Source organism: Lathamus discolor, chromosome 6, assembly GCF_037157495.1.
Source record: "Lathamus discolor isolate bLatDis1 chromosome 6, bLatDis1.hap1, whole genome shotgun sequence".
Lineage (NCBI taxonomy): Eukaryota > Metazoa > Chordata > Aves > Psittaciformes > Psittacidae > Lathamus > Lathamus discolor.
The window spans coordinates 22,431,067-22,449,500 of NC_088889.1; the positions used below are offsets into that span (position 1 = coordinate 22,431,067).

An 18,434-nucleotide genomic window follows, 5' to 3' on the forward strand; every position below is an offset into this window, starting at 1 on the left:
ACAGATCCAGCAGCATGTAAGCTGAGGGAAGCATGCCTGCTGATTCTAGTCCAGTTCCAAAGAAGAAATACGTTTATTAAACCCACATTAGTTTATATTGCTCCCATTCACAACATGACCCCCAAGATGCACCATTCAAGATCCAGCTTCACATCTCAGCATTGTCAGTAGGAAGTCCTGCTGATTTAATCTGTTTCTGACTACCACTAACACAAGGCAGCTCCACTGATGCATGGTGGCATTTTAGGTGTACTTCAAATGGCCTCCCAGCCACCGGCCCTGCTGAAAACCACAGTGCTATCTAACCCTGAGTTCAGTTAAAAACCACCACTAAATGAACACACCAAAGTTTACGGCTCCTGACCTACAGAGGTCTTCATAGGCCCCTACCTGTGCTTCTTCCTTTACAACACTGTAAGAACTCAGAAACTACTCTATAGCAGTGGGTACCGCGGAGAGCACTACCTACAGCAAGACACAAACCTAATTTTGCTCTCCTGACTATTTATTGCAAGGGGGCTGACTCGTATGTTCTATTGAGCAGCTGCAAAGCAACATCACAATTCTCCTGGGTCTGCACAATCTTGGCTTTGTGCTCCTACCACTCATCATCACAACCATGCACTTTGGAGCCCACTGCTTTGCACAGAGTAGAAACACTGTCTTAATGGTGTTCCTTTAGCAGCAGAGGACATATACCTCTGTATGAGCTGACTTATGGCTGTACCCTTCAGTGGCACTCACAAAAAAAGTAGGTACCCTGCTTTTCTGGAAGGAAGTGAGTGCCAAGTACTGGTCACTACCAACCCACAGCAAACGTTTCATTTGCAAGTCAGAAGTAAACTAGATCTGTCACCTTAAGTGCTCAAAAAGGCAGTTTTGCAGGTGTGGCACTTGCAAGGAAACAAAGCAATAAACACTCTCTCAAAGCCTGAAGTTATTGAGAAACATTTGTGCACTGTGGCTCTGAACAGCCCCAGGATAAAACACCTCCCTGAGCAGGCTACAAATGACCTCATTAACCACCCTTGCCTGATCTTCTGGATATCTCCCTAATTTTCTGCTTTGCACCTTCAGTGATGATCACAGCAGGGTCACAGGGCCTCCAAGTACTCTCTGGCAGGGTAACAGGTTTGGTACCCAATTCTGAATACTGCTTAGGACAGGTTTGCACTTCTCTCAGCAGTCAAAACCAACAGTGGACCAAGAGACACATCTGAACAGCTAAGGAAGAGAGCTGTGTACTTTTTTAAGCCCACACTGGTGGTAGATAGGAAGGATTTGGGGTTTAAACAGCAACAAAACCTAATTTACTTTAGCAGCTGGAACCTCCTGGTGACCTTGCTGTCAAGTTTGAGCTGAGTCCCTGGGCCGCAGCACTAGTAAGCCAAATTAAGAAATCACCTCTCTCATCCCCACTCCAGTGCAGACACAGTTCAGGAGGAAGCCATAGCTTCACTGAAGACCTGGAGGACAGCATTTCCCAAGCTAACTGCATTCCTTTTTGTCTAACTTGCTAACTGGAGAGCAGAGTCCCTGCTCTCACCCATCAATACACAGCCGGAGGAAAGGGATTCAAGTAACACCTGCACAGAATTTCAACAGCTCTGGGAGAAAGGACACAGCAGAGGTACAAAATACAACTAATACAGAGCATGCAGCTAGAGTACACGATGTGTGCCTTGTCTGAAACAAGGAGGGAAGCTCTGAACCCCTAGCACAGTAGTGTAGCACACCCAGTCCACCCTGTTCTTCAGATGCAGACTTCAGGGACCAAAGTCCAACTAGAGGCCATGAGATCCTTAAGAAATAACATGACTTCCACCTCTTGCAATGCTGGCTCTGACACAGAGAAGGGCAAAATAAAGAGTGCTCTAAATAAACTGCAGTCATTATTACACTGATGTTTTTTAGGACAGGGGATGAGGGTTTTTCAATGCTGCGGCAACTGGAGATGCTGTCCTGGTCTCCTACCACAACCATGCCCTGCATACTTACTAGCATTTCTGTTGTCTGGGTTCTTACCTCTTCTCTCGCTGATATGGTAGAAGCAGGAGTGTTGGGCATAGAGCTGAGGGAGGTGCTTGGTCCTGTCCCCGATGAACTCTGTGAGTCCCCATCTCCAGCAACATCATGAATCTCCCGAGCAAGGATGGCCACATCCTTAACCAAGGTTTGGCTGAGCCTAACGCACAGAGCATGCAGTAGAGTCATTAGGACACATGATACAACAAGCCTCACTCTCATAACATATAAAAAGAGCAACCACAAAAAGTTTGTGGGAACGGTAACCCTGCATAGGTTAGGAAATGAAGAGGCTCTTTTGGGCATCTTGGCAGGGAGCAGAGGAGCACTCTGGCGGCATACAAAGTAAATCTACTCCCCTCCTGAACCCAGCTTCAAAGCAGAGATTTGATAAAAAGCAAATTCTAGTGACTACACACTACCAGAATGTATTGGAGGCAATCCATAAAGAGCCTATATGTTACTGCTCCATCCCCTATCCACTCTTCTTCCTTTTGGTTTTTCTTTTTTATAGAATACAGGCATTTTTCTTCTTGGGATTTCTTTGTTCTCCCTTACAAATACAAGGAAAGAAGTTTTTTACTTTGTTACTCAAATAGTAAGAATTCAAATTTTCTTTCACTTTTCCTCATGGTTTACAGACTATATATTGAAATATGTTTCCGTGCGCTCCAAAAGGACTGAGGGATTACCAGGCTAAGCAAAGCATACCTTAGGGGGATCTTGTTTTTGGAAACCAAGTCTTGAAACTTCAAGCACCTTGACAGGTGTCCAGTTAACACTCAGTGATTACAGCACTCTGCTCTACTTGCTCTAGATCTCAAAAACAGTTTTAAGTCTCTGGATTGTTGCTAGCAGAGGTTACCAAAAAACCCTTTCAGACCAAAGGTAGCCACTGTGGTAACTTTAAAGAAAAGCTTCTGAGAGAAAAAAAATAATCTTACAGCTAGCCAGCTTCATCTGAAAGACATTTCTTCTTTAAGAAGTGAAGAGAACCAAGCAACGTGATAAAACTGTCAGTTCATCAAAACATTTCCTCTGAAAGAAAATGCATAATTGAACTAATAAAAAGCAATTCGATCTGCCTGCCTAAGGTGCCCCCTGTCTGTGCTGGTTTGGATAGAGCTGTCACCAAACACATCCATTATATGATTCACTTATTGTAAGCAAGTGGCATTTTCCCTTTTAACTCTCCCTGACTCTTCTACACCCCTCCCAGTTAATTTGGGAGCAGCAACGGAAATCAGAACTGCAATTATGAAGCAGACTCTGTGACCGAGCCCTGCAATGTGCAGTGCCAGACAAGTCTGATGCAACCATTTATTTATAGCTGCTGCAACCCGAAGCGCTCTGCTGTGCCAGGAATGCTTCCAGGAGGGAAGCCAGCATCTCCCACATACACACTTTGTGCGGCACAGGTAACACAGCCTCATTTGAAAGCTGACACACTTTCTAGCAGCCTGACAGCAACATTCAGGCAAGAAAAGCCCTTTTGAGATCAGTGCAGCAAGCGATATGGGTGATGTAGAACTGCTGACCAAAAGTAGACAGGAGACAGCTTCCTCAGTCAAAAGTATTTCAAGTATGGCCAGTACAATAGAAGACCAGTATTTCTGGAAAGTTGGCATAACACAGTTGCATATTAGAGACGTCAAACCTCAAATACCACTGTTTAAAAAAAGAATCTATTTGCTTTACTGCTGAGGTCCTCCAGGCAACCAGACCACCAGTATACAATAGCTCCTCGTATCCAGGAACATCAAGCTAAGCAACGACTCATTTATACACAGGGCCTAGACAGACTTGTATCCAGTTGTGCCAAGCAAAGAGGTTTCTGCCCTGCAGTGACTGCTTACTGCTTGCTCCCTCACTGGCTTCAGGCAAAGCAGCTTGAACAGTCTACATGTTCAGTTTTTGCTAATCCATTTGACTTCCTCTGCAAGAGAATTAGGACAGTTCACACCAACCGCTCCATGCACACACAGTGACTTCCAGCAAAAAGCAGACGTAAGCAGGTATAGACAGTTACATCTTGACAGACTTCAGACTACAAGAGAAGGCCCATCCACAGCTTGAACAAGAAACAAACCAAGATAAAATGTCCTGCACCTTGGCATTTTCTACAGAGAAGGTACAACCAGCATATCCTTGCACAGGCTACAGGTTTCATAAAGACCCGCCAAGTCTGAAGAAGCTGATGTTCAGATATGAAGGAGATAGGGAGCACGCAAACAACAGGAGAGAGTGCCTCTCCTACCTCCGAACCTGGGTTTTACTTGAACACCAAGGAGAACAACTCATTTTCAACATGTGGGTCAATACATAAAGCCCCACCTCACCTGGCTATTTCTGCTATCTCTGCTGTTTGCGCCATGAAGTTGTAGGGGTCAGGATGGTCATCAAATTCTTCATCATCATCTGTTTCTCTGCCATTGTGCTTCTGCTTGCTCAGCCCAGAGCCACGTATCCTCGGTGTTTGTGTGGCTGTTGAAGTATGGGAGCGTTTGTGTTTAGGGGAGCTGTGATTTGAGCCATATTCCTCCTCCGAAGTAGAAGTGTAATCTGAACCCTGTGGTCTCCGCCTTGATGCTTACAAAAAATGAATTGGTTTCAGACAGAGGAAGGTAGTAAAGAGTAACTACAAAAGGGCAAAAAGGCAACACAAAACTAGCCCAAGAGCACAAGGAAAGCAGAGTTTCTGTGCATATTTTAAGATAAACAGCACATTCTCAGAGCTAACTTCAAAGTTGAGCACTTCTATGGCTCACATTCCCTACACAAATTTGGAGTAGGAAATTCCAATGGAAAAGCAAAACAACTGTGTTAACTCCAGTGTAGTAAATTATTACCACAGACCTGGCTTTATGTGCACAGAAGCTCTGTGTGTCAGTAGATCACATTTTCAGACACTTCATAGACCCACAGAAGTCCTTTTCTAAAAAGAGCCCAATTTTCAAGCCTGCAGACACCCTTCCAGTTAGCTGCAACTACAAGCAAAAGGAGTTTTGAATGAAGAACAGACTGTGGTGCTTGGTGTTATTTGCCGGAGTCCAAACCCCGGCACTGACCTCCTGCCTCACAATTCACATTAAGGGCACAAGAAAAAGTGTTCACACAGTCAGGACTGGCTCCAACCCCTGAAGCCAAGTGGAAGCTGCCCACTTATCCCAACTGTTTCTGCAGATCTGTAGACACCCAGGTCCTCCTTGCATGGGAAGTATCAAGGTATCGTTTGCAAACTGGGCTCCAGGTGTTTCGTGCCTCACTACACTCTCTACAGATACCACTTCATTCTCTTCTGCCTCTGCTTGGAGAATGAAGACCCACCAAACACAGAACCAGACAAGTTATTTAGTATTACAACACCTAAATGCTTCACTGTGTTACCAAGCTTATCGTAACACTGAAATATTGCAAGGAAATTAAGCCAGCATCATAGTAACAGTAACAAATTTGGCCTATAAAATAAAGGTGGAAACTACAGATTACTACCGCATAGTGAAAAAAGTATTCCTAGACATTGCTATCTTAGCTATAGCTATATAAGTGTCTTGGGTTAAGGTTTATATGTATATACATACAGAAAAATACATTTTGTCATATTCCATCTGCAGAGATGTTTGGGTTTGTTTTTTTTTAAATACAGGTTTAGAATCAAGAGGTCATCCTCTGTCACTGAACAGCAATTCTGAATTCCAGAGCCTGATTTTCCACTCCTCTATGCCAAAGGAAATCAGAATCAACTCCCTCAGTACCATTCAAATTACATGGGGTAAACAAACCATGTACACAAAGGAGCATAGGAGACAGGCCCTTAGCTTTCAGAATCAGTAACTTGGATTATTCTGATGTTATCTGTGCATTTCACTTGAAGTTATTTCAGATGGCCCAACAATCTACTGGCATCTCTTGTCTCACGACTAGATAGTTCATTCTGTTCCTCCGTTAGCAAGATTAACTTTCTCCCACTGGGACAGTTGGAAACTACTGTGGTTAGCTAAACACTTTAAGAAATCTTTGAATAAATCAGCTACATTTGCTTCCTTGCTCCCAAGGCTTAACACTCAGTGCTTTTAAGGGTTATTGTGTCAATCTAAAAAATGTCTTGATGGCATGGTGCAGTAGTTCAGTTTATCAATATTTCACTTCACAGGAACAGGGTGCTAGATGCTGATTCACTACATCTATAATAGCATTACTACAGGCACACACATCACACTTGGTACAACACAATGAAGCATGAAGCACACTAGGATGCGCAAGGTCCATAATCCTATCAAGGAATTAGGAGGTTAGTATTTTAAAAGCAACTAATTCAGAGAAAGGATTAGCATCATCTGCTGCAACTATGGACAAGGAAGGTGTTAGCATGCTGCTACAGAGTTAGAGAAATAAAAAACCAATTCATTTAAACAAAGAACTGGCCAACACTTATCATTTTTCTCCGAATGATTTGAAGTCTGTGGTCTGAAGGCAGAGGGAGTGCAAAGAGTGCCTCCTGTTTGGAAAACTCTAACCACATTATTCTGCTTTAAATTTGTTATTGTTTAACAACAAATCAGTATTAGCATCAGCTCAAAAAAGGCAAGAGAAGAGACTGTACATACTCTTCTAGCTTATTCATGTTCTGATTTATATGCATATATAAATGTCTCAGGAAAAAAAAAATCATCAAAATAAAAAGGAAGCTGAATGCACTAAAACAATCCAAATCAAAACAAGCAGCAAATAACATTTTTAGCATGCAATAAAACCAAGTAATGCAAGAAGAATAATTATTTCAGCTGTATGAAAATGCATGAAAAGGACACATCCAGAACTTTTAAGAACCCCTCAAAAAACACAGTTCTGTTGAAAATAGCATTCCTCTCAACAAGCCCAAGAAACTCAGCCAAAGGGCTTCTTCCGGTCCCTTTGGCCCCCATCGTTCCTAAAATCCTAAACAGATGCTGGTTTGCCACATCCATGGTAGGTCAAGGACTACAAGCATAGACCAGGAGTTAGACCAAAGGTGTCACAGAGACAACCTCTGATCACCAATTACCATCTTAGAGTTGTCATCTGCATTGTTCCCACCTCTTAATTAAAGGCTGATTTCAATATGACAAATGTTGATATTGCAAGAGTCTGCTGAGTGCATAGCTACTGGGCAAGACAGCCCCCCAAACCTCTGCCTTGTGGGTAACACAACTGTGCACCTGCCTTACCTACAGCAAAAGTGAATGAAGATACACAGCAGTGGGAATCCCTTGGGGCAATGAATGTGTACTGTCAGCTCCACATTTGCACTTACAGGAAGAACAGCACAGGGACATTTATTTCTTGTTCTCCTGTTTCAGATGCCTTCAAACCTGCCACCTTGGACATCAGCTGTCATCAACACTATTACAAGCTCTCTGGGAGCAAACTTTGAATCTTAGAAGTTAATGAAAACCAGAATTCCTAGTGGCACTGGAAAGCGCATTAAATTCTCTCTCTTTAAATGGTTAACACACTTCTGTGAAACAGAAAAAAAAAAAGGCAAAAAGCTATTTGCAATATTCTCACAAACACCACAATAATATCTCATAGGGTGTGGGAGATGCTCTGGTGTCTCCAATCCCACAGGAAGTCAACCTCCATACTGCCTGTTAATGCAGACTGTACTCACCGATGCAGCACTTGTATTCCTGAGATACCAATCCCTGGCAACCACATACAGCCTATAAATCAGAAAGAGGGGAACAGGGGAGATATATAAAACAAGAGCACTTACCAGATGAGGTGGAATACTTGACACTGCTTGAACGGGCCCTGTTGAAAGGCTGCTTTGCAGAGGCAGCGGCTGCCATTTTCCTAGCCACAGCTCTAACATCTGAAACACCCGTCTTCCGATAGGACTCCACACTCCGTCCCGAAAACCCCGTCCTCGACTGCGCCATCTCAGAGTCACTGGGCACCGTAAATGAACCTGCCCTTTTCCTCGGCATTGCGAGGATGTCCAGCCGGGAGAGCTTCTTCGTCTCTGTGGACTGCTTGGGGCCCGGAGCAGTGGCTTCAGGGTTGGAAGCTGTTTTCTCAGTATCGACACATTCGTTATCTGAGGCATCTCCCAGTCGGGCACGACGTAGCTTTGAGGCCCTTGTGGGCCGCGGGGTGGATAAACTGTTAGAGCGGGTGAGGACTTGCTGAATTTTCTGCACATTGGAGGTTGTTTTGCTGTGGTCCTCCTTGGTGGCCTGAGTAAAAGGTTTTCTTCTGGGAACTGGACGGGTTACAGGGTGCTCATGATCAGACACAACTGCATCAGGCACCGGCAAGTAGGGCAAGCTTGAGCTTCTCTCATCATCTGTGAAGTCAAGAGACCCTCGAGTCCCAGCACTGCGCTTCATCTGGAAGCGTTTGGCCGCCTCCACGCGGTTTGATGCCTCTGGTGCTTGTGTCTTCCGCTTCTCCGTCAGTCTGTCCCGAGCAGTGGGCTGCCCGCACTGGTCCTGGATGGATGGCGTGGAGGAAGATTTCTCCTTCTGCAAGCTCGCAATCACTTTGCGTTTTGGGGCACTTGTTGGGACATTTTTGCCGCTCACCATGCTGACTGTGCTGGCAGTATCCACATCCGAGTCCCCAGACAAGGAGTCCTCCAGCTGACCAGCAGTTTCCAAGGGCTCCAACTGTTGGCTTTGACCAAGTAATTTGGCTTCCAGTGCTGCCAAAGCAGTTTCAGTGTCCTTAAGGAGAAGGTGAGTCTCCTGACCAAAGTCCATACGAGTTGACCGAACAGCCTCTAAATCTTTAAGCAGAGGGTGACTTGAAATATGAGGGAGTTTATTTTGAGGAGCACCACTGCCAGATTTATCTTTGGTAAAACTTTCCTGTCTAACAAAAGATGATGCTTCCTTTCCTGCCATGTTTTCTTGATCTTGAGGAAGACTCTGATGAAGGGAAATAACGACTTTCCCAGATGCATTTACATAAGCACTAACATCTTTGACAGGTGGCTTTCCAGGAACTGGTGTGCCAGCAGATTTTAAGGAAAACTCCTGATCCTTGCTGTCTTTGTCTGATCGAGCATGGGACATGCTCAGGGAGAGCTTGGAGGGAATCCCCACTTCGTTGCTGTCATCACCAATGTAGAATGAAGTAGAAACCGGCTCACTTACAGCTCTCATGTTTGAGACTCGGGTGACTCCTGACTGCTGACTCTCTGATCTTGTGTCTTCTCCCATCTGCTCTAGCATTTTATTGTTCTCTTTATATTTCTTGCCTTTTTCTGTGCTGAAGCCATCATCAGATCTGCTGGCATCGCTAAGACTATCTGGATCCAAGTCTTCTTGGATGAAGAGACGGCTGCTGGGATCGCCGTAGGCTTCCATGCAGCGGTCCTTCACAATGGTTCGCTTGGTAACCTCAGAATAGGACTCCTGGCAAACTAGGACCGTGGGTGTAGGACTGTCCGATTTATCACTTGGTGGGAGCTGGGGAAGAAGGCGTCTTGTTCTCAAGGGCACAGTGTTTTCTGGTTCCCCAGATTTTGGGGCTACACCATTTTCTGGAGAGAGTTAAGTTGACAAGAATCAGCTGTCGTACAACTATACTACTTATTTATTTATTTAGGAAGAGCTTCATCCTGCAAAGTTCAACTCTGCAAAAGCACTCACAATATATGTGCTTAGAACTAAGCTTTTATGTAGTATGAACATCAGTAGGGCCTGGCTGGTATCTACTCCCTCCAGTTTACCGATACAGACTCTATACTTAATTCCTTTGCTGCATCAGAGTGCTGAACACCTTCCCTCTCTCAAGGCTGGATTTCAGATTAATTCTCCCATAATATTCTCAGTACTAGCATATGCTTTAGAGGCTAACAGCATCACTGGCATCTATCTACCATAAATAAGCCCACAGAAAAGAGATGAAAGGCCATCAGACACACCACTACAGCAATGCAATATTTTAACTGCCATTCACAGATTCGTAAAATCAACTAGGTTGGAAAAGACCTTTAAGATCATGAAGTCCAACCACTACCTCAGGACTGCTAAGGATACCACTAAACCGTATCTCTGAGGGCCTCATCTACATGGCTTTTGAACACTTCAAGAGATGCTGTTTGTCACAGCAGATGTTCTCATACAATCGCATCAAGCGGCACAGCTTCAGGAGAAAGACCCTATAACAATTAAGAGACTATAAATTACTGCTAACTACTCAAGTGGGTGGACTTAGCAGAATGGATACACTTCACAGAAAGAGTGCTTTTCTGTCTCACATACCATTTGCCAGGACTTCATATCTGATTCTGCCTCTAAATACTAGGATAACTGGTTATTTGACTATGGTAATATTTCAAACATTCAAGGAGTCAGGTTCTCACACAGTGTGAAAACAGTGGCAATGACCTCTGAAACAAAGGTTTCTTTTAATCTTTCCTGTATCTATCTATAGCTATCGATGGTAAGAAGGTAATGACAACTATTTCCAAGCAAATGTTGAAAAGTTTTACAAAAGCCAACAAAGCACCCTCCTCCCTTTCTCATAAACCAACCAGGCCATGGGATCTGTAAAGCTGTCTTAGCTATGATGAGACCCTGATCTCCTCCTACTCTCTTCCTCCCCTCTATATGCAGCTTTCTAATCTGACCCCATGCTTCAAACCTCTCAAACAACTGGGCCAATCCCAAAACTGCCTAAAATTCCCAGCACAGACAGACATAGGAGAACCACACAAAAAAAAAAAACCCCGAAGTCAGCAATCAAATCCAGGCAACTTGCAAAGGGCTTTCATCTGGCATCATAAGGCAGTCTAAAGAGTCATTACTTGGGGCTCGTTAACACCCAAGGCCCTTACGATCTTTCTTCTTCCCAGATGCCCTTTAGCCATTTTAAACCTAACATTTAAGACCTTCTTGGATCACACTGAAATGCAAACCAGAAGCTCTCTTTCCCCATCTTTACTGCACTGGGAACGATTCACTCTGTCCTTCCCATCCCCAAATACATTTGCTAAAACAGAAAGTAAGCCAAGGCCAGATGCGCAGACATCCTTAATTTCTGCTTTCCGTATCATCCTGGCTTAGATTCAGCCACCTTCAAACAGTAATGTCAAGATGAGACTTACCTGCACCTCCATCGCCCTGCCCAGAGGCAGATCCAGAGTCAGAGTAACTGTCCGCAAGGCTTGCCCACCTAGACACCCACTTCTGACTCCCCTGAGATGCTGCAGACATCTACAACAAGGTGGGGAAGGTAGTATCAGAAGGAGGGGTTTTGAACCAAATTCTAGCCACAAAAATCTCTCCTCTCATACACACAGAATTCAGTCTCCTCAAAATGGAAATCAATTTACATATCATATCTCCATCTAGACAGAAAACCCATCTACACCTCCACCATCCCAGCAAATCCACGTGAACTGCCCATACCTGCACATCAGCCTGAGACCCACTCACAGCTTTTGAGGCAAATGCCTGGAGCAAGGGTGACTTCTGACTAGTGCCATTTTCACTGATTAGATGCTGATGAGAACTGGAGTCATCTTTTTCACCTTTAATTATTGGTCTAAAAGCTGAAGAGATTCTGGAAAATTCAGGAGACTCAAGAACACCAAATACCTGAAAAGGTGTTTGTATGGGAAAAATTAAAACTCTAGAAAATGAAAAACATTAGCCCCAAACCCAAAACCATGAAGCATTAGTAAAACACGAACTATGACCCCAAGGGGCCAGAAACACTTTGCCAACCCTTCCATACCACCTATGTAAATAATTTTCTCCTGTACTCTGCAGTAGCAGCTTTAAATCCACTTATTCATAGAATCCCATTCATGCCCACCTTTCCCCTCTCCCACATTTCAGTGTGTTGCCTTCAAAACAGTAGCAACTTTCACTGAAAAGGAGTCACTTTTCAACCCTGAGAAATGTAGGATGAGTGTCGGTAAACCTGTTTACCAACCCACTCATGTAGAATTAGGGGAGGGGGGAAAGACACTGGAGTTCCACCTGTAGACTAGCAGAAAGTGTGCTGAGCAAAGCAACCCTGCACTGCCATGTGAGGACCTAGGAAAGGATGCACCTCAGACTTGTGAGTCTTTGAGCTACTTTGCCAGATTCCCTCTGGAGATAAACAGGCTGTATTATGGGGGTGACCAAGATCCATGCTTCAGAAGGGCCTGTTTCTCATCCCTGACTACAAGTAGTTCAGAGGAAGATGCCACCAGAAAAGGTGTCTATGCGGGGCAGAGACAGCCACAGAGCTCTCCATTCTTACGTATAAAGGTGGGGGAATAAAGAGCAGAATCACCTCAAAATCTCAAGTCCAGAATTCATACCATCTTTCTTCCTGGACAGAAACACTGAGGTCCAATTATTAGCTGTTTCCGAAGTGGCAGGTCTGCACTTGTCCTGGTTTTAGCTGGGCTAATTTTCTTCCTAAACCACAACAGCACTGCACCAAGTCTACAGCAGAGTCAGCTTGCCTGCCGAAGTCACCTGGCTGCCAAGACTACATCCCAGAAATAATCATATTTTTGTGGCATTTTTCCTCCTATTTCTCCACCAGCACAATCAACTATCTAATGTCAGGACCAGGGCCTTGCTGTGACTTAAACACCCTGCCCTGAAAGCTTTCAATCACATTTCAAACAAGATGTAAGGAACAAATGTAGTAAGTAAACAAAAGAGGGAAGCTAAATCCAGGCTCACAGAACACTGTATACAAAGCTTTAAAACCAGGTTCAATTAAGGCTTCCTTTAAACCTCACCATCCTCCTGCCTGCATTACACTACACCTTCATAGCAACTTGCCAGTTTTGTTTTCATAATAGACTGCAGATGAAAGTTAAACCTGAAAATCAGCCAAACTCTGGTTTGCCCTGCGGTTGCTTAGTTGGGTGGGTTTTGGTTGGGTTTTTATTTTTTTTTTGCCTCTCCCTCCTCTCTGCGGTTTTGTTTTTAGGCACTTTGCATAGTATAGATCCATCTAGGATTGCCTCTGCCCTAGAGCACACCCTCTGCTATCGCAACTAGCTGCCACTTGCCCTGCCAGCAAGCACTCCCTTTCTAACCAGGGATAACCAGCTACAGAATCATCTACCAGTAAGGCTTGTGAAGGATCAAGAAAACCTCAGCCCTTAGCCTACATTTACTTTGGCTCAGCATGGGTTGCTGCAATGATGGGCTGCAGTTCCCATCTTTGTAACCGTGGGCAGGAGATGACACAAGGCCAAGGCAGAGACTTGGGAGCAGTTCTGGAGAACAGGAGCTCCCAGCCATGGCTGTTGGCAGGATGAGCCTAATCTTTATTCAGTTCCTCTAAACAGACAGCAAGCCCACTCTTGCATTTTTGCATCTAAATCCCATTTTGGAAGCAAGGCAGTTCTTTGTTGTGATTTTACCTTGCCTTCTTGCACTTTGTGGGTTTTTGGTTTGTTTGTAATATGGCTGTTTTGTTGGGGTTTTTTAAAGACAAGCCCCACAGTTTGCTGGGACCTATCCTTAACACAGGTCGCCCAGGATGATTTCCCACCCCTAACCATAAACCCCTGCTGCATCCAGTTCAAAAGGGAGCAGCCCTGCATATCAACAGCTAACAAAGGTAGGCCCTCCAGCAGAAGGTGCTGAAGCCCAAGCCTTCAGCCCTCAGATCACTGGCTAAGCACAGAAAAGCAGCATTTACCTGATCTATCATTTTTCGTGCTTCCTCCACCTCTTTATCCTGTGACTCCGTCTCAATTGTGTATGTGCCCGTCTCACTTACACTGTCTTCCTCATCATTCCTCCTGCCCTGGGCGGACTTTACATCTGGAGGTGGAGTAGAGGCAGACTCTGGTTCTGACGATACAACCACACGCGGAGCTACCGGCACAGGCAGAGGTGCTGGTTTCTCAGCATTTGGCTTCCCAGACTGAGCAGTCTCCCGCAAGTACTCAGCCATAAAATCCTGAGCCATCTTAGACTTCCTCCCAACACTCCCATAAGTTCTGACTCTGGAAGCAGAGGAGGATGAATTGCTGATCCGATCCTCCGTCTTCTCCCTCTTGAAAGAGCTAGTTCTTTGGGTCCCGGAGGAGCTGTTACTGGGTTTGCCTGTCTGGGCCCCGAGGTGGGATGGTGGCACCGCATTTCCCAGCTTCTCCGCTGGCAATGCATTCTTGCGCTTTTCAGCCTTGGTCTTCATCCCTGGATCAGTGTCACTCTGGGAGGAGTGAGCACTGTGTGTGAAGGATTGTGACCGCTTCTTCCGTGGCGTGTCCTCGAAGAATTCAATGACAAAGGCCTGCTTGTTGTGCAGCATCTCGTGGGGATCACGCCTCATCTGGCGCTGCAGCTTGGTTTGCTCTGTCGCACGTTCACTGCCAGTCGTTGTCTCCTTCTCTGCCTTGGGGACCACGGGGTCTTCAGAGTCGCTCTGTGTCCCGTCCTCGTGCCTATTGCCTGGAAACAGGGTATGTAGATTTGACTTTCAATCTCTCAGTTGCTGTAGCCCTGTCATTATTGCCTAGTTGAAATTTATCATTCCAATTAAAAGAAAAAAAAAATACAACTCCAGAGACCTCTGCTGTGGTGCAGGCATTGCATCCCATCAGAGGAAACAGAAGAGAAGGCAGATATCTCTGACCCCACTTTTCACAACTGGTTGGCTATCAAGGTATTAAAAACCAATTCAAGAAGTAATTTCAACCCCAAGGGTTTCCAATTTTGTAACACTGATTGTTTTAGATAGCTAATGTTTTACTTCTTTTTTCCATTTAAATAAAAAAGTTGACATTATTTTGCCATGCTGCTCAATTACAATGGTTCAAGATCACCTCACATTAGGCTCAGTTACAGAGCAGAAATATCTTTGCAGGACCAGCAAATAATCCCCACACACTGCAACCCATGAAACCAAATTCCTACAGTGAAAGACCAGACCAGTGCATGCACCTCTGAGTACCTGTATCATCCTCCTCTACAAGGTAGAACTAAATCAGAGGCTAAACAGAAAAGTGAATTTTTTACATTTCTAAAGATCTAAGAATCACACCACGACACCCCCATGAGTTGCATCATCCTATCACCAGCCAAGCAAAGGTTAAATCATTACTTAAGAGTTCACTGAGCTTAAAATAAGTTTAAAATTATTTTCATTTATGTTAGCAACAACCATCTTTACAACCTTCTCTATGTATCAGTGATGCCTGCCCCTCAGCACCACAGTTCAGGACTCTCAGAAAGCAAGTTAAACAAAATGTTAAAATAAAACAAAAAACAAACCTTTTTTTGGAGAAGGAAACGGGTGTGAAGGCACACAACACGATTCAGTCAACGACCAGGAACCTGTCATTGGGAGAACGGGGAAAGAGGTCTCTGCGCTCTAGACTGTAATATGCAGCAAGACATACTGTCTAAAATACCACGTGTTTGTCAGGGAAACTGCTCAAACCTACTTTGCAAGTTCTCCAGGCACACGCGTGAAGACCATTTATTACCTCGAGTTAGCTGTGAAAGATCAGAATTTAATACAAGATCCATTCAACCCAGGAGTCAGTCCTCTGAAGAGTTCCCTAACACCCTCAATGAAGGGAGCCAAGCAAACTTTGCATTGTGCCCCGAGGGCTGATAAGCTTCATCCTTAGCAGGGAAAGTTCTTAAATTAAAGGTTCTTGGCTAAGAACTCTGCTGAATGCAAAACAGTTAGGACACAAGGAGAAACACCCACTGTGCCCCTGAATGCTCCAGCAGAATACCATGCACATCCTCTCAAGCTGCTAAGACCTGAACTCTACAGTCTTGATAACAGGCTTGACATTAACCACATAGCTGCTGAAAGTGAACACTGTAAGTAAGAACCCTGACGGTGGGCATCTCTGATCCTGAAGACCCAAACCTGGCAGGCAGCCAGCGGTAGCCTCCAAGACATCTTCAAAATTAGCCGTGCCAGAAGAACGTGTTACACAGCTATCACAGATAAATAACACCCTGTCTTCTGCAAAAGCAGGGGTGTATACACTCCTCAGGCCACCATCACTGTATGTTTTAATCAAATGTCCAAAGAGTTGATTACTTGATATGCAAATTATGCATTAAATTACCTCAGCTTCTTTCCTTATGGACTGTAAAGAGTCTAACTCTAACCTAACTCTAGTTTTCTCCATGAGGAAATCTACCGAAGTACATTTCTATCCTTGTCAATGCTCAAGTCAACAAGATCCAGTACCACAGCAACAAAAAAACTCCAAACCAACCCAAATCCTCTATCACACAGTCGCATTAAACTGAAAATAAGACCCTAAATAATAAATCAGGGCCCTTATTGGGAAGAACTAGAAACAAGCAATGACAACAAAACAGTTCAATGATTTGCATGCCAAATCCCAAGGCTGGGTACGTGAGACCTTCTTGACCATAGGGGCTCCTCAAAAACAACACACACAAAACAGAAAAACTCTTCATATTATGAGGAGGTTTTCTTCCAACAAGGACCAAGCAAATACTCATTTAAGGGAAAATGAGGTACTGCTCTTGTTTAAGGACCTCAAACACATGCAGATCTGATAACCTTCAATATGACTTAATCAGTTAAAGTTGCAGCTCATAGGAGAGCTTTTCCAGAAGCCTGCAAGACAGTCAGAATGCAGGAATCTGTGGTCTCCCTCCTACCTGCTCAGTGTATGGCCTGAGAGACATCTAAGCAAGCCCAAATCTTGCAAAATATATTCAAAGTCACATGCGAATCATGTGAGTCCCAGCAGCTGCACTAAAAACTGGGCTCCAAATGACACTTCGAACCTTTGAAAATGCCCAAAGAATTCCTCACAGTGACACACTTAACAGGACACAGGTCCACAAAACTTGAAGTTTTTGAACAGAGCAGGGTTTCAGAGAAGCTTTAGGTTAAGAGAAGAAATCTTCTACAAGTACAATTTCCTCCTCTGGTGATTGCATATATCTCAACTCAATCACCCATCTCTATGCCAGGGCATTTTGCCATCTGACCAACTGGCTCTGGTCATTACAGCCATCAAGATGATCACAGCGTATTCCTGACTACAACTAAAAACAAAAGTCATCCCTTCAGTTAGAAGCCAAGAGAAGAAAATCCACTGGAATACTTGTGTTTACTAGCCTGACCAACCACATGGAAATTATGTCACACATTTAAAAATCGAAATTCTTTTTTCAGTCACTGTTAACTGCTGAGCTGGCATTATAGATGTAGAGGAACCTGACTAGAGTGTCCCTAGGCCAGCATCACACATGACCTCAGGGCCAGGTGAAGAGCCTGCCAGCTGGATTTGAAACCATTAACAGCCATTAAACAAATATTCTTCATCTTGCAGATCTGGAGCATAGATAATTAAGTTCAATTCTCCTTGACAGAAGAAGGGGTTTCCCCCTTTCTTATGCTGCATTTGTATGGCCAACAGAGAACTATGTCACATGACAAGACATTCACTCACCTTTAAGCGTCCTCACGTGAACCGGCAGGTCACTCTTTGTACTGTACACATCATCACTTGGAGACTGCCGTCTCATCAAGCTTGGGTCATTCTGGACAAGCCAGTCAGCCACTTTGCTCTCTGCTGACATCACTTCTGTATGAGCTGGTTCTTTACTATACGGTCTTCTCTGTCTGAGTGAAAATTTAGTCACATGGTCTTTTATCTTTATTTTACCCGGGGTACCATCATCAAATTCAATGGTGAAAGAGGCATGACTCTGTACAACAGGGGCTACTAGAGCATCAATATCCTTTGTTGGGATCTCATGAACCTGTGTTTCTTGAGATTTTGATGGCTGCTGGAATTCTTTAGTTGGAATCTCAAAGTAACTTGGCTCTCTACGGAAGGCAAACACAGACTGTTCTTGGGCATCTCTATAAGCAGAAATATTACCATTCAGTTCCTCTTCATGTTGGGTTATCTCTTTTGGTCTTTCTACAAAAGGGAAAAAACAAAAAACAGAACAACAGCAAGAACACGTTAAACTCACAAAAATTAGGTTAAATGGATTAAAGAAAAAAAATACAGGTTCTGGTTTAGATAGCTTGGTAACCTGGCCTCATCACTGAAATAGGTGATTACCACACTGCTGTGATCACAAACGCATTGACCAGCATTTGTGATAACCACTTTGTCCTTTTTATCACTGCTCCCCCAAAGAGAGAGCTGAGCACACACACACACAGTTATACGCTTTGAGAGAACCTGTGCAGCTGGTAGAATTTTAAGGTTTCTGTATGCCAGGGCTGATGTAGAAGGAAGATCCCGTTTCAGTTTGCCAAATTCACTTGCATGCACACCTACTCAACTTTCCACAATTCAAAGTAAAAGCTTGAGTGTGTGCAAAGCTAATCACAAACATGGTTTTTGCTGGAGTAACACCTAATTCTGTAATATAACCAAGGACAAAACCACATTTTTTTGGTAGTACCAAAACTTCTTGGCACTT

The 18,434-nt window shown here is 44.1% G+C and overlaps 1 protein-coding gene across 10 annotated transcripts in view; it reads right to left on the minus strand.

Moving 5' to 3' along the window:
- The window catches only part of CEP170B (centrosomal protein 170B), a 56,577-nt gene that overhangs the window by 8,470 nt on the left and 29,673 nt on the right, over positions 1–18,434 (minus strand). For 4 of the 10 annotated variants that reach the window (XM_065683888.1, XM_065683884.1, XM_065683887.1 and 1 more), the window contains 8 exons: positions 17,444–17,920; positions 15,258–15,320; positions 13,678–14,435; positions 11,427–11,615; positions 11,123–11,231; positions 7,781–9,553; positions 4,365–4,614; positions 2,026–2,185 (listed from right to left, as the gene is read on the minus strand). In XM_065683888.1, coding sequence (XP_065539960.1) covers positions 2,026–2,185; positions 4,365–4,614; positions 7,781–9,553; positions 11,123–11,231; positions 11,427–11,615; positions 13,678–14,435; positions 15,258–15,320; positions 17,444–17,920 — 3,779 coding nt within the window. The remainder of the gene's footprint in view (positions 1–2,025; positions 2,186–4,364; positions 4,615–7,780; positions 9,554–11,122; positions 11,232–11,426; positions 11,616–13,677; positions 14,436–15,257; positions 15,321–17,443; positions 17,921–18,434) is intronic. The other 6 variants (XM_065683891.1, XM_065683890.1, XM_065683889.1 and 3 more) reach the window with 3 other exon arrangements.